The sequence below is a fragment of the Nerophis ophidion genome, linkage group LG01 (genome assembly GCF_033978795.1).
Source record: "Nerophis ophidion isolate RoL-2023_Sa linkage group LG01, RoL_Noph_v1.0, whole genome shotgun sequence".
Taxonomy (NCBI): domain Eukaryota; kingdom Metazoa; phylum Chordata; class Actinopteri; order Syngnathiformes; family Syngnathidae; genus Nerophis; species Nerophis ophidion.
Genome location: NC_084611.1, coordinates 29,205,068 through 29,218,720, shown reverse-complemented (window position 1 = coordinate 29,218,720; position 13,653 = coordinate 29,205,068). Strand labels below are relative to the sequence as shown.

The 13,653-nt window shown below is 43.7% G+C and overlaps 2 protein-coding genes across 2 annotated transcripts in view; one reads left to right on the top strand and one right to left on the bottom strand.

Annotated features, from left to right (window-relative positions):
* Positions 1–352: 352 nt before the first annotated feature.
* Positions 353–2,643, bottom strand: htr1aa (5-hydroxytryptamine (serotonin) receptor 1A a). Its single transcript, XM_061919813.1, has one exon. It carries the CDS (start codon positions 2,381–2,383, stop codon positions 1,157–1,159), a length of 1,227 nt encoding a protein of 408 aa, XP_061775797.1. The 5' UTR covers positions 2,384–2,643; the 3' UTR covers positions 353–1,156.
* Positions 2,644–3,296: 653 nt separating this feature from the next.
* The window catches only part of rnf180a (ring finger protein 180a), a 29,832-nt gene continuing 19,475 nt past the window's right edge, over positions 3,297–13,653 (top strand). The window contains exon 1 of the mRNA XM_061900406.1: positions 3,297–5,593. Coding sequence (XP_061756390.1) covers positions 5,000–5,593 — 594 coding nt within the window. The 5' untranslated portion in view covers positions 3,297–4,999. The remainder of the gene's footprint in view (positions 5,594–13,653) is intronic.

Here is a 13,653-nt window from a genome sequence, read left to right as displayed (position 1 = left end):
ATATATATATATATATATATATATATATATATACATATATATATATATATATATATATATATAGATATATATATATACATATATATATATATATATATATATATATATATATATGTATATATATATATATATATATATATATATATATATGTATATATATATGTATATATATATAGATATATATATGTATATATATATATCTATATATATATATATATAGCTGAGATAGGCGCCAGCGCCCCCCGCAACCCCGAAAGGGAATAAGCGGTAGAAAATGGATGGATGGATATATATATATATATATATATGTATATATATATATATATATATATATAGTAATAAATAATACCTTATTCTGCATGGCCATAACTCTAAATTAAGTCTTTGTTTTTTACAATATGTTCCCCTAGTGTCCAAATAACTCTCCCCTTACTCAGTGGCCTAGTGGTTAGCGTGTCCGCCCTGAGATCGGTAGGTTGTGAGTTCAAAACCCCGGCTGAGTCATATCAAAGTCTATAAAATTGCGACCCATTACATCCCTGCTTGTCACTCAGCATCAAGGGTTGGAATTGGGGGTTAAATCACCAAAAATGATTCTGCTGAGATGAGGGTGTTGCTGGTTATGTGAGCACGGGTGTTGTTGAGTATAGGACATGCATGCACCTGTGTCAAAAGTTGCATGTCATATTTTTGTTTACCTCTTTCACCGCTGCTCTCTCACCTCCCAGGGGGTGAACAAGGGGATGGGTCAAATGCAGAGGACAAATTTCACCACACCTATTGTGTGTGTGTGACTGTCATTGGTACTTTAACTTTTTAACTTTAAACTTTAACTTTCTTAATTAAGTCTTTGTTCCCCATACTAAAGAGTTACTGGAAAAAAAATACAAGAATTGAGCAGTATTGAATGAAAAACATATTACCCAAAGTAAAAATTAAAGAAAGTAAAAAAAAAAATGATTACCTCTCTGTCAAACGTGTGTCCCTCTGTACCTGCAAGTTCAACAAGGCACCTGCAGGGGGAGCTGCGCTGCGTAAACAAACGTTTGACATCACATGTCAACGCGCAACATGTGATGCCACGCCAGCGATAATCGCCTCGTCAAGCCTGACAGACAACGCTCTGCCAGGTGTACCTAATGCCGTGGCGCCACGCTCACGGCCTGTGGAATTTGCACTTGAGTATCTTCTTGAAAGCACTTTGGAAGTCCTTGTTGAAGTAGGCGTAGATGATGGGGTTGAGCAGGGAGTTGGAGTAGCCCAGCCAGTTGATGACGGCGCCCAGCCAGTCCGGCATGAAGCAGCTCTCGGCGCAGAAAGGCAGCACCAGGGCCACGATGAAGAAGGGCAGCCAGCAGAAGATGAAGGTGCCCATGATGATGCCCAGCGTCTTCACCGTCTTGCGCTCCCGCGCCAGGGCCAACTTGCGCTTGGCCCCAGAGTTCCTCTCGTTGAGGTTTTCGTGCGACGACGACTGCGGCGTGTTGGGCAGGGCCAGGTGGCTCTTGGAGCTGCTCACCTCCACCACCTCCAGGGACTCGCCCTCGTCGCCGAACTGCACGGCGCCGTTTACGCACGGCCTGGTTGCCTCCACGCTCTTGTGGAGCGCCGCCGGGGACAAAGTCAAGCACCTGTCGGCTTTCACTTTCTCTTTCCTCACCGTCTTCCGAATCCGAAAGCGAGCCGCCTTGAAGATCCGCCCGTAGAGGACCAACATGAGGATGAGGGGGATGTAGAACGCCCCGAAGGTGGAGTAGATGGTGTAGCCCGGGTCCTGGCTGATGATGCACGCGTCCGGGTCAGCGCGGTCTTCTGCGCTTCTCCACCCCAGCATGGGCGGGATGGAGATGGAGAAGCCCACCAGCCAGGTGACGCTGATGAGGATCGCGGCTCTCCTCGGGGTGCGCTTGTTGACATAGTCTATGGGGTCCGTGATGGCCCAGTAGCGGTCCAGCGCGATGGCGCACAGGTGCAGGATGGAGGACGTGCAGCACAACACGTCCAGGGAGATAAACAAGTCGCAGATGCCCTGGCCCAGAGTCCACTTGTTCAGAACCTGGTACAGGGCCGCCATGGGCAGCACCAGCACCGACACCATGAGGTCTGTCACGGCCAGGGATCCGATCAGGTAGTTGGCCACATTCTGGAGGGACCTCTCCAGGGCGATGGCGGCCACCACGCACGCGTTGCCGAACACGGAGCACAAGATGAGGGCCCCCAGGAGCAGGGAGGTGAGCACCTGATAGCCCAGCTCCATGTGGGGGGAGAACCCCGCAGAACCGGTGCCGTTGTCGGAGCCCAGCCAGTCCGCGACCACCTCCACCCCTGGAGGGTAGCCCCCGGTGGCGTTGCTGTGGTTGCCCGTGGCGGTGAGGTAATCCATAGTTGGTGTGCAACTTTCCCGGGGCGGTGCGGGGAGGGCATGCAGGGGTGGAGAGGCGGGCTGGGCAGCCCCTCAGCCGCTGCCGCCGAAGGAGCTCATCGTGTGCGTCTTGACGCGCTCCAGCCGAGGAAGCGAGCTACTTTCAGGACGCATGACGCACGCCGGGTGTGTGCGCGTGCGCGCGTGTGTGAGTGCATGTGTGTGTGTGTGTGTGTGTGTGTGCGCACGCTGTACATGCGTGCACGTGATCATGTGTGAGTTGACAGCCGTGCGCGCCCACTGGTGTTTGGAGTCAATCTGAGCTCGGTAACGACGCGGAGGATTTTTTATAGCGGCAGCGTCTAAACGCGTCAGACTGCGTGGAGGTCGCTCCCACACTTTTAAAAGGCTTCCCTCTCCTCTTTCTCTCATTTATTCCCCTCACCCCAATAGTGGCTGCTTCTCTCACTCTCAAAACATACTTCTTTAGTGGATTTATTATTATTATTTTTTCCAAAGCGCCACAAGACGTGACGTGTAGGTCGAAAATGGGTTTAATTGCGAGTAGTACTAAAATGTAATATTCAAATGTGCCGAAATTGGACAAGGTTGGATTGAAGTAAAAGGGCGTTAAATAAAGGGGTGGGAAAATAAGGGTGGTTTCAGGACCTGGGACAGCGCCAATAGGAAGGGAGTGAGGGCAGCTGCTGCCATCTGCTGTTCACAGACAGCATTGCACCCTATTTCGGCCGGGCTTAATAAACAACAACTGTTGATAAGAAATTGGTAAACGCTTCGTGTTGTAACTTTGAACTCCATGTCTTAATTAAGTTGTACACACATTTGAATTTCTTTATTTAGCCAAGCATGGTTTGAGTTTACATGCAGGATCTAGTTCAGTGGTTCTTAACCCTGTTGGAGGTATACCGAACCCCATTAGTTTTATATGCGCATTCACCGAACCCTTCTTAGTGAAAAATAAAATGTTTTTTTTTTTTAGATTCAAGACAAAGTTAAGTGTTTTTGGTACCACTTTCGTATGGAGAACATATTCTAAGTAACACAGACTTAATTTGGAGTTATTTGGTTAGGGCAGGGGTAGGGAACCCATGGCTCTAGAGCCGGATGCGGCTCTTTTGATGATTGTATCTGGCTATCAGATAAATCTTAGCTGACATTGCTTAACACGATAAGTAATTAATAATTCCGCTGGTAATCACAGTGTTAAAAATAACCTTCAAATTATAAAACATTCTCATGCATTTTAATCCAACCATCCGTTTTCTATCGCACCTGTTCAAGATGTCGCATTAATGGTAAGAAGTATTATACTTATTATTGGTTAACTTTTAGAATAACAATTTTATTACAAAGAATAAGAAACTTACTGGCTTCACGGTGGCAGAGGGGTTAGTGCGTCTGCCTCACAATACGAAGTTCCTGCAGTCCTGGGTTCAAATCCAGGCTTGAGATCTTTCTGTGTGGAGTTTGCATGTTCTCCCCGTGAATGCGTGGGTTCCCTCCGGGTACTCCGGCTTCCTCCCACCTCCAAAGACATGCACCTGGGGATAGGTTGATTGGCAACACTAAATTGGCCCTAGTGTGTGAATGTGAGTGTGAATGTTGTCTGTCTATCTGTGTTGGCCCTGTGATGAGGTGGCGACTTGTCCAGGGTGTACCCTGCCTTCCGCCCGATTGTAGCTGAGATAGGCGCCAGCGCCCCCCGCGACCCCGAAAGGGAATAAGCGGTAGAAAATGGATGGATGGAAGAAACTTACTATACTCTAAAAATGTTGGTCTTACTTAAAAATGCACGCATTTAGTTGTATTCAGTGTTAAAAAATATTATATGGCTCTCACGGAAATACATTTTGAAATATTTGGCTTTCTTGGCTCTCTCAGCCAAAAAGGTTCCCGACCCCTGGGTTAGGGTTAGGGTTAGAGGGTTACGGTTATAATGAGGCCATGCTGAATAAGGCATTAATAGGTACTTAATGATGACTAGTTAAGAGCCAATATGTTACTAATTTGCATGTTAATAAGCCACTAATTAATGGTGAATATGTTCCCATACTAAAGTGTTACCATGTTTTTTTACTGGTGCACAAAATGAACCGTGTATGAACATCACCTTTCTCAAATAACAAAACCGACACAGTGCATAAACTCAACAAATTACACACCGGCAAATCAATGTGACTTCTGCTGTTGCCGTATCCGTAATACGCCGATAGGTAGAAGGTTGTGTTTTGACCTCCGCCGAACCCCTGATGCCGACTCACCGAACCCCTAGGGTTCGATCGAACCCAGGTTAAGAACCACTGATCTAGTTTGTTCATTTTACATACTGCACTCTTCTGACACAAATAACCATGGCCGGGCCTCATGCTATTGTCATCTATTGTGAAACGGTGGGGCCGGTGGGCCTTTTCTTTTTTGTTTCACATAGCATGGAATGTCCCAGGGGGCTTTTACTGGTGCGGTTTTGGGTGGGGGTCGAATGGAGCTGCCGGGTTGACCTCCCGCTCACTGGAACAGTCCCTCGAAACTCCCAAATCACATTAAAGCATCACACGCGTAGAAAGGAGTGAGGATGAAAAGGGGGAGAACCGGCAAGCGGGCCTGAAGGTTGCGGCCATGAGCTCCCAGGCTGGGGCCAGCGGGGATTGTAGTGTGGAGAAGCTGGTGAGACCCCCAATGCCGGGACGGAAAGTCCACAGAGTCACAAGACAAGTTAAGACGAGAGAACAAGAGGACAGAGGGGCGCTCGTCAGAAGGCCCATCAGCATCGAGACTATTGGGAATGCATCAGGAGAAAGCATGGCGAGTCTGTCGAGCTCTGAGGCGGAGGGATCGAACAACGAGCCAAGAGGAAGCTCCGCCACCAACGTGAAACCACAAGCCTCTGTCCAAGCCAGATCCACTCCAGCGACCCCTCAGAGACTCTTGTCATCCAGGACACATGCAGTGGACCCCCGCAGCTGTCCTGGCAGAGACCCTGATCCTTTCTGGCTGGAAGTGCAGAGGACAGGGTGGTCATGTGAGGAGGAGGTGGATGAGGAGGAGGCGGGGGCAAGTGGGGGGATTGACGCGATGAGCCCACCTTTGACCCCGACACCGCTGGTGTCGTTGGTCGGGGAGAGGAGGATGAGCAGAAGAGAGAGAAAAAGGATAAAATGTCTGAGAAGGAGGCAGAGGAGGAAGGAGCGATGGAGACAGAGTCAGCTGCAGGTGAGGCACACATAAAAACCCATTGTAACATTTAAAACTATGCTGTTACATTATTACATATTCATCACATTATATAAACAAGCATTTTTTTTGTTTTGCCTAATTGTTGTTTTTAAGTCTCTTATAATTTTTCAACTTCCAATACACACTTGTAAATGTCAAACAATTATTTATCTCATTTGAATTATTGTTCTTTGGACGTATGTGTGAGAATGCCTCCATCCATCCATCCATCCATCCATCCATCCATCCATCCATCCATCCATCCATCCATTTTCTACCCCTTACCCAGTTGGGAGTCGCATTGATACTTAAAAAAAAACCTAATACACATATTCATTAAATTACCCCAAGAAATATTCGATTAGTCGATCAGTTCTCTATAGCAGTGGTTCTCAAATGGGGGTACGCGTACCCCTGGGGGTACTTGAAGGTATGCCAAGGGGTACGTGAGATTTTTTTTAAATATTCTAAAAATAGCAACAATTCAAAAATCCTGTAAAAATAAATTCATTGAATAATACTTCAACAAAATATGAATGCAAGTTCATTAACTGTGAAAAAAAATACAACAATGCAATATTCAGTGTTGACAGCTAGATTGTTTTTGGACATGTTCCATAAATATTGATGTCAAAGATTTCTTTTTTTGTGAAGAAATGTTTAGAATTAAGTTCATCAATCCAGATGGATCTCTATTACAATCCCCAAAGAGGGCACTTTAAGTTGATGATTACTTCTATGTGTAGAAATATTTACAGTATTTATAATTGAATCACTTGTTTATTTTTCAACAAGTTCATAGTTATTTTTATATATTTTTTTCCAAATAGTTCAAGAAAGACCACTACAAATGAGCAATATTTTGCACTGTTATACAATTTAATAAATCAGAAACTGATGACATAGTGCTGTATTTTACTTATTTATCTCTTTTTTTCAACCAAAAATGCTTTGCTCTGATTAGGGGGTACTTGAATTAAAAAAATGTTCACAGGGGGTACATCACTGAAAAAAAGGTTAAGAACCACTGCTCTTTAGTACCGATAAATACATGTAATGCTTTACAAATTGTTCCCATGTAAAATGTATCAAAATCTTAACTGCTTACACGTGTCCGTAGGTAATGAATTTCCGAGAAATAGTATTTTTAATCATAAATTTATCATGTTCGTAGCTCATTACCTTTTTGCGGTTTTAAAAAACGGTTTACACCTTTCTAAATACGTCTTTTTAACATTATCAGAGCCCTCTAAATGTTAAAAAAAATGTCTGCCTTATGCTGAGCCAATCAGTGGCCACAATACTGAACAGCACGTTCTGATCGGTTAGCCCTCATTTAGTGGCCACTACAATTCTGTAGTATTGATATTTTAAGTTCATTTTACCATTTCTTCTGACTCCTCTTTTGGACATGCTGTCATGAGAAACTGTAATTATGTGCTGTACTATATTGTATTTGTATGCATGTTCAGAATAAACCAACACCATAACTGTAACCATTTTTCGTGCTTGAAAATGCTTAATTCAGCACAGAAATACGTACAATATGCTCAGGAAAAAGACCAGCGATATGGTGAAGCTGCAAACTGCGAAGTACATGGCGATGGTTTGACTGTAACAGCCCTTTTATGCTTTTGCTTTCTGTTTGCTGGAGTGCATTTTTCATCAAAAATGTATTAAATATATATGTATCAAAAATACATATTGAATTGGGAGTTTTACAATGTATCTAACAAAAGATGACAAGGATCTTCAGTACCCAGCAGGCACAAGACATTGGTGCAACATTGATTATACAGATATGTCCTTTAAAAGTGACTTTGAAACAAAGCTGCAAAATAGTGGTATTTGCGAGATGGTTGCTAATGTTGGCTACACGTCGTTGGTTGGAAAATGACCAAATGTCAATGGTCAAATCAACGTCACAAACCATGTCAAAAAGCATGTTGTTTCAACGTTGTATAAGCGTTGTAAAAAAATAAAATGTTTGGAAAATGACCAAAATTCACTGGCAAATCCACGTCAAGACCCAACATCGATTAAACGTTGTCAAAAAGCAGGTTGTTCCAATGTAATGTTTGAGTTGCTCAACATCAGGACCTCATTCAAGTAGTTCTCAAAGTCGTTTTAATGTCTTGTGCCTGCTAGGTAGACTGTAAAATAACAATAGCAACATCCTCATGCTGGTCACACACTGCTGTGGGAGGGCATTCCACTCCTCAACTAACTTACACATGTGTGCCGGTCAGTCTGTCAGTTGGGAACGACCCAGAGATCCCACAAGAGTTAATTTGATGGACTTTTGAAAGTCCCAAATCCCTTTGATGACCACCTCATTGCTCCTGTCCAGAGGCAAAACCTAGTAACTCACTTCTAGCTGATTTTGAGAAAACAAAGGAAAACCAATCTATCTTAATGCTGTCTTACAAAGATCTACAAAGTCATCAAACGTATAGATGTTTTCTTGAGCTTTCATTTTCTTGCCGATTGAGCCATGGATTGAATCTGCTCTCATGAACGTGTGCCCTTTCTGCAGATATTTTATCACAATCTCGGGTGGGTCCCATTCTGCGTTTGCACATTGGGCAACAGCCGTGTACAGCGTCCAGTTTTTATTTTGACCTCCACAGTTATCTGCCCAAAAGAGTATGCAAGGGGAAGAATCAAGAACAATACATTTAATGAAGGTGCTTGCAACGTCCTGGGCCAATCTTCCAAATATCCCCTTGTGCCATAATATCACATAATCAGGTTGACCGTCGGCCCCCATTCGTGCAAATGTCTCATTAAAGACAATAAGGCGACTGACAAAGAAACTTCGATTGGTCCCTTAAGATACTAGGTTTTTCTGTTGTATCTACACGGTTATGTGGTAGTTGCTAGGTCCTGCCATGCGCGTAACAGCTTACTTACGGAACAAATTACAATATCGCATACACTAATGTAAAGCATATCACCTAGGAACTCCAAAATTATTATCAGCTCAGTTTTGACCAAAATTGAGTTACTGGGTTTTGCCGTTGGACAGGAGATTTGTGGGGTGAACGCTGTCGAAAAATGTAGTTTGATCTTAGAGAGTGGAGATATAGGGTTGCCAGGGTTGAAGAATCTAATATAAATATTTTTTTAGTCTATTCAATGACGTACCACATCACATCAACCAAAAATGATAAAATAGTCAAGATTTGTCACGTTTTTACATATATATAACTCTTCCAATGAACCTTTCAACAGTGCATAATATACATGATATAGAAATGTTCCTACAGTATATTTGTAGTGTCCATCAGCTGGTTGGACCGCACACACTGGCCGTCCACAGCCTGGTCAATACGCAGCTCATCTCAATAGTCTTTATCAGTGCAGCCTGAAGTGGGCTCGTCTCTGAATTAGCTTGCATGATGAGGCTGGGCTTGCAGAGAGCCCTTCACTGGCACGCGGACAAAAGAGCATAAGGTGTTTGGATTGGCTGCCGCACAGCTTCTGTCACGTCGGTGTGTGCCGGTCGACTGAAAAAAAAAATCCCACATACTGTTTTATGCCTTTTAGTACATTTATTGCCTTTGTATACTTTACTGTATTGACACAATATTAAGAACCTATCAATTCCTTTACACTATAATACTATACTTCAAGCCAAGCAAGTCACGCAGCATCTCCATCATAAAAGTCCAACTGACAGGTGAGCGGTTCCACATCAGCGAGGACCTAATTTCAACACTCCGAGAGAAGCCCATCAAGAGCCTTGGAAGATGGCATAATGCAGATCTCAGAGACACACAGCAACTTGAACAACTGCATGGAATGTCCCAGGGGGCTTTTACTGGTGCGGTTTTGGGTGGGGGTCGAATGGAGCTGCCGGGTTGACCTCCCGCTCACTGGAACAGTCCCTCGAAACTCCCAAATCACATTAAAGCATCACACGCGTAGAAAGGAGTGAGGACGAAAAGGGGGAGAACCGGCAAGCGGGCTTGAAGGTTGCGGCCATGAGCTCCCAGGCTGGGGCTAGCGGGGATTGTAGTGTGGAGAAGCTGGGGAGACCCCCAATGCCGGGACGGAAAGTCCACAGAGTCACAAGACAAGTTAAGACGAGAGAACAAGAGGACAGAGGGGCGCTCGTCAGAAGGCCCATCAGCATCGAGACTATTGGGAATGCATCAGGAGAAAGCATGGCGAGTCTGTCGAGCTCTGAGGCGGAGGGATCGAACAACGAGCCAAGAGGAAGCTGCGCCACCAACGTGAAACCACAAGCCTCTGTCCAAGCCAGATCCACATCAGCGAGGACCTAATTTCAACACTCTGAGAGAAGCCCATCAAGAGCCTTGGAAGATGGTATAATGCAGATCTCAGAGACACACAGCAACTTGAACAACTGCGGCAGGACACAGCTAATGGCCTCAGGCAGATTAATAGCACTGCACTAACAGGGAAACTGAAGCTCTGGTGCCTCCAGTTTGGGTTGCTACCCAGACTCCGGTGGCCGTTAACTATATATGAGGTCTCAATATGCCATGCTACTCGTTTGGAAAGGCTAGTGAACTTGCACGTAGTGCTTCAGCAGCGTTGGACTCTACAGTGACGGAGCCCTGTCGCTGCCAATCTCTAGCCTGGTCGAAGAGTTCAAATGTACCAAGGTGAGGCTGGAGTTGTCCCTCACTGACTCCCGGGACCCTGTTGTGAGAGACGCCGCTCTTAACCTCGTAACAGGGCGGAATTGAACCCCAGTCACAGCTGTGCTACAGGCCAAATTGCTCCATCGTGACAAAGTGGGCCACATCCAACAAGGCAGAGAAGGATTTGGCCTTGGAACCGTAACTCCTCTCTGGCAAAAGGCATCTGCAACCTAACGTCGAACTATGGTTGTAGAGGAAGTGCCTCGTCAGGAGGAAACAGCCAGACGTTCCAAAGCCGCAACACAAGCCAGACAGGGCCACTGGACGAGGTGGGAGGGTGTTGAATAGGAGAAACTCATGTGGAGCGAAATTTGGGGCTGTTTCATCGTTCGAGCAACGTTTGATGCGCTACCATCTCCCATAAATCTGCAACAATGGTTTGGAAGGAATGCATCCTGTTCCCCAAGTACAACCTCAGGAACATTTAAGCACACAATGGTTGGCTATAGAACCAGCCTCACTCAAGGCAGATATACGTGGAGACATAACCAGGTCCTCAGATGTCTAGCTGACAAACTTGAGTGCAGGAGAGTATACATCAATGCCCAACCCATCAACAACCAGGATGTGTGCCGGGAGGTGGAAAAGCTGAGAACGAGACCTTCAAATCCTGATCCAAGCCCATTGAATGCAGCCAGATACTGGCAGATGTGAGTCGACTTGGATCAGAGGCTCATTTCCCCCCCCGGAGATCGCAACGACCACCCTGCGTCCAAACCTTGTCCTATGGTCTGAAACCTGCCAGCATTTTTACATAATTCAACTGACAGTTCCGTGGTGGGATAACGTTGAAGAAGCGTATGAAAGCAAGAAGCTGCGGTACTCCAACCTTGCAGCGGAGGCACAGGACAGAGGCTGGAGTGTAAGGGTGCAGTGGAGGTTGGGTGTAGGGGCTTTGTAGCTAGCACAACAGCAAATCTTCTTAGGGAGTTCCGAGTCAGGAAGCAGGCTCAAAGACAGGCCATTAAAGAGCTGGCCAACACAGCAGAGTGGACGAGCCATTGGTTGTGGTTGAAGAGGAGTGACAGTAGCAGGGCTGCTAAAGCTAACATCTAATGGACGTACACACCCAGGGATTTGATCACCCTGGGGTTGGCCCTTCCTCGGCACAGGGTGTCTTGCGGTAAGACGGGCCGAAACACCCCATGACGCTGGGGCACACAACTGAAGATGTGTCCAAATGGTGGAAAAGCCTACCAGCAGTGTCACCGAGCCTCACTTAGGTATGCGGTCAGGTGCAAGCCTTGGTTCAGGGAGGAGGACGCCCCTGCCATGCAGAGTCCCCAGGAGCAATACCAACTGTATCTCAGTCCTTTCAACAAATTCTATAAAGACTGTATCAGATTCAATCTTGGTAATTTTAGCAAAGGTTCTTATAAGTTACACTCCAAACAAGACATTTGTAACATTACAGTATAGCGTTAAAAAGATTACTACCGTACTAACATTTCTGAATAAAATTAGAAACATCCTGCAATGAAGGCCTTGTTTTTTCAGTTGCTCAGTCTATTTAAAGGGGAACGCCACTTTTTTGGGAATGTTGTCTATCATTCACAATCCTTATGTACAAACGTTTGTAAGACAAGAACACGTGTTTTTCTTTCATACGTTTGCTTTTCAAACGTCAGACTTCATTAGGGCACAACAAAAAATACTTTGGGACAAATGATGATCCAGAACCTTTTTATTTTTGAGCCTGAATGTAATGAGGATCTTAAAGAAACATGCACCTAGACATTTAAAAAAAATCCAGACTTTTTGAGTGCTAGTACCCTAAAATTGTGACACTTGGAAAAAATCCTGAGTAACAAGCTTTAGAAGCTGTGTGCCAAACAGATATATAGCTAAGCATTATGCAGCAGTATTGTTAAACGCTGAAAAAGAAATACAAACTATAACAACATAATAAAACAATCACTTACTGTACAAAGTCTGCTTTTACTGGGATGTCGACTGTTTGTATGGTCATGCAGCAGTATTGCTAAACGCTGAAAAAGAAATACAAACTATAAGAATATAATAAAGCAATTGCTTAATGTACAAAGTCTGCTTTCACTGGGATGCCAACTGTTTGAAAGGTCATGCAGCAGTATTGCGAAACGCTGAAAAAGAAATACAAACTATAAGAACATAATAAAACAATCACATACTGTACAATGTCTGCTCTCACTGAGATGCCGACTGTTTGGATAGTCATGCAGCAGTATTGCTGAACGTTAAATAGGAAAAACAAACTTTAAGAACTTAAAACAATCACCTACTGTACAATGCCTGCTCTCACCGGGATGCCGACTGTTTGAATGGTCATATCTTTCCATTTCGATGAAAAATTAATCATAATTCTCATGCAGGTTTAAAAAAAATTAAGAACAAAAACGGTTCTACAAACGTGTCAACGTTGACCTACTTCTTGGTTTAGGGCCAAAATCTTCTACTATAGAAGATTGGGATTTATAATCTGGAATTAACTTTCACCATCTCTAAGGCGATGCAGCAGCTGCACCTCCGTATGTCAATTCTGTAGCTGCATAAGATAATTAGCTTTCTATGATCAGGATGTGCTTAAAAATAGTCTATATGCAGTTACACTCATAATAACAATATTAGATTAATATTTAGGTCACAATATGTAAACAGGTTATGGTAACACTTTATTATGGGGAATACACATTCACCATTGATTAGTTGCTTATTAATAAGAAAATTAGTGACATATTGGCTCTCAGTTAGTCATTATTAAATACCTATTAATTCTTTATTCTGTATACAAGCAGTAAGCCATTAACTAAGAGTCTTCCCTCAATAACCTCTGAATTATTGCTTATTAGTAGCCCTGACTCTAACCCTAACACTTATATGTTCCCCTAGTGTCCAAATAACTCTAAATTAAGTCATTGTTACTTTAATAAGCAACTAATTAATGGTGCATATGTTCCTCATACTAAAGTGTTACCTAGATTATTGTTGGCAACTTCCGGAAGTTTTTTTTAAAGGGCTTTATGGGCGGGATTGTGTACTCCCATTAGTTGCATTGTTTGCCACCTCATTTAACAACTTAGAATACATAAAAAAAAGAAAATGGTGTTCCTGTCTTGCATAGGGATTGTAAATGACAGGCAAGATTAAATAAATACATTTTTAAAAATGCATTTTCCCTTTAAGTGCAATTTATAACAATTAAAATACTTTTTTTCTTTTAAATTATTTAATGTACTCACATAGCAAATATCATTTTTGGTTGTTTTTCCATTCAAAAAGAAAAAATATATGTAACTATAACAAAACAACATGAAATATAGTCCGGTAATAAAGGTTTCTTCATTGGAAAGTCACAATGTGCAGCACAAGCTATATTTGAAGGGCATACTGTATGTTTCATGATTT

Bases quoted from the DNA above. Each gene is read 5' to 3' on its own strand.
- htr1aa (XM_061919813.1), bottom strand. From the start codon at position 2,383: ATGGATTACCTCACCGCCACGGGCAACCACAGCAACGCCACCGGGGGC.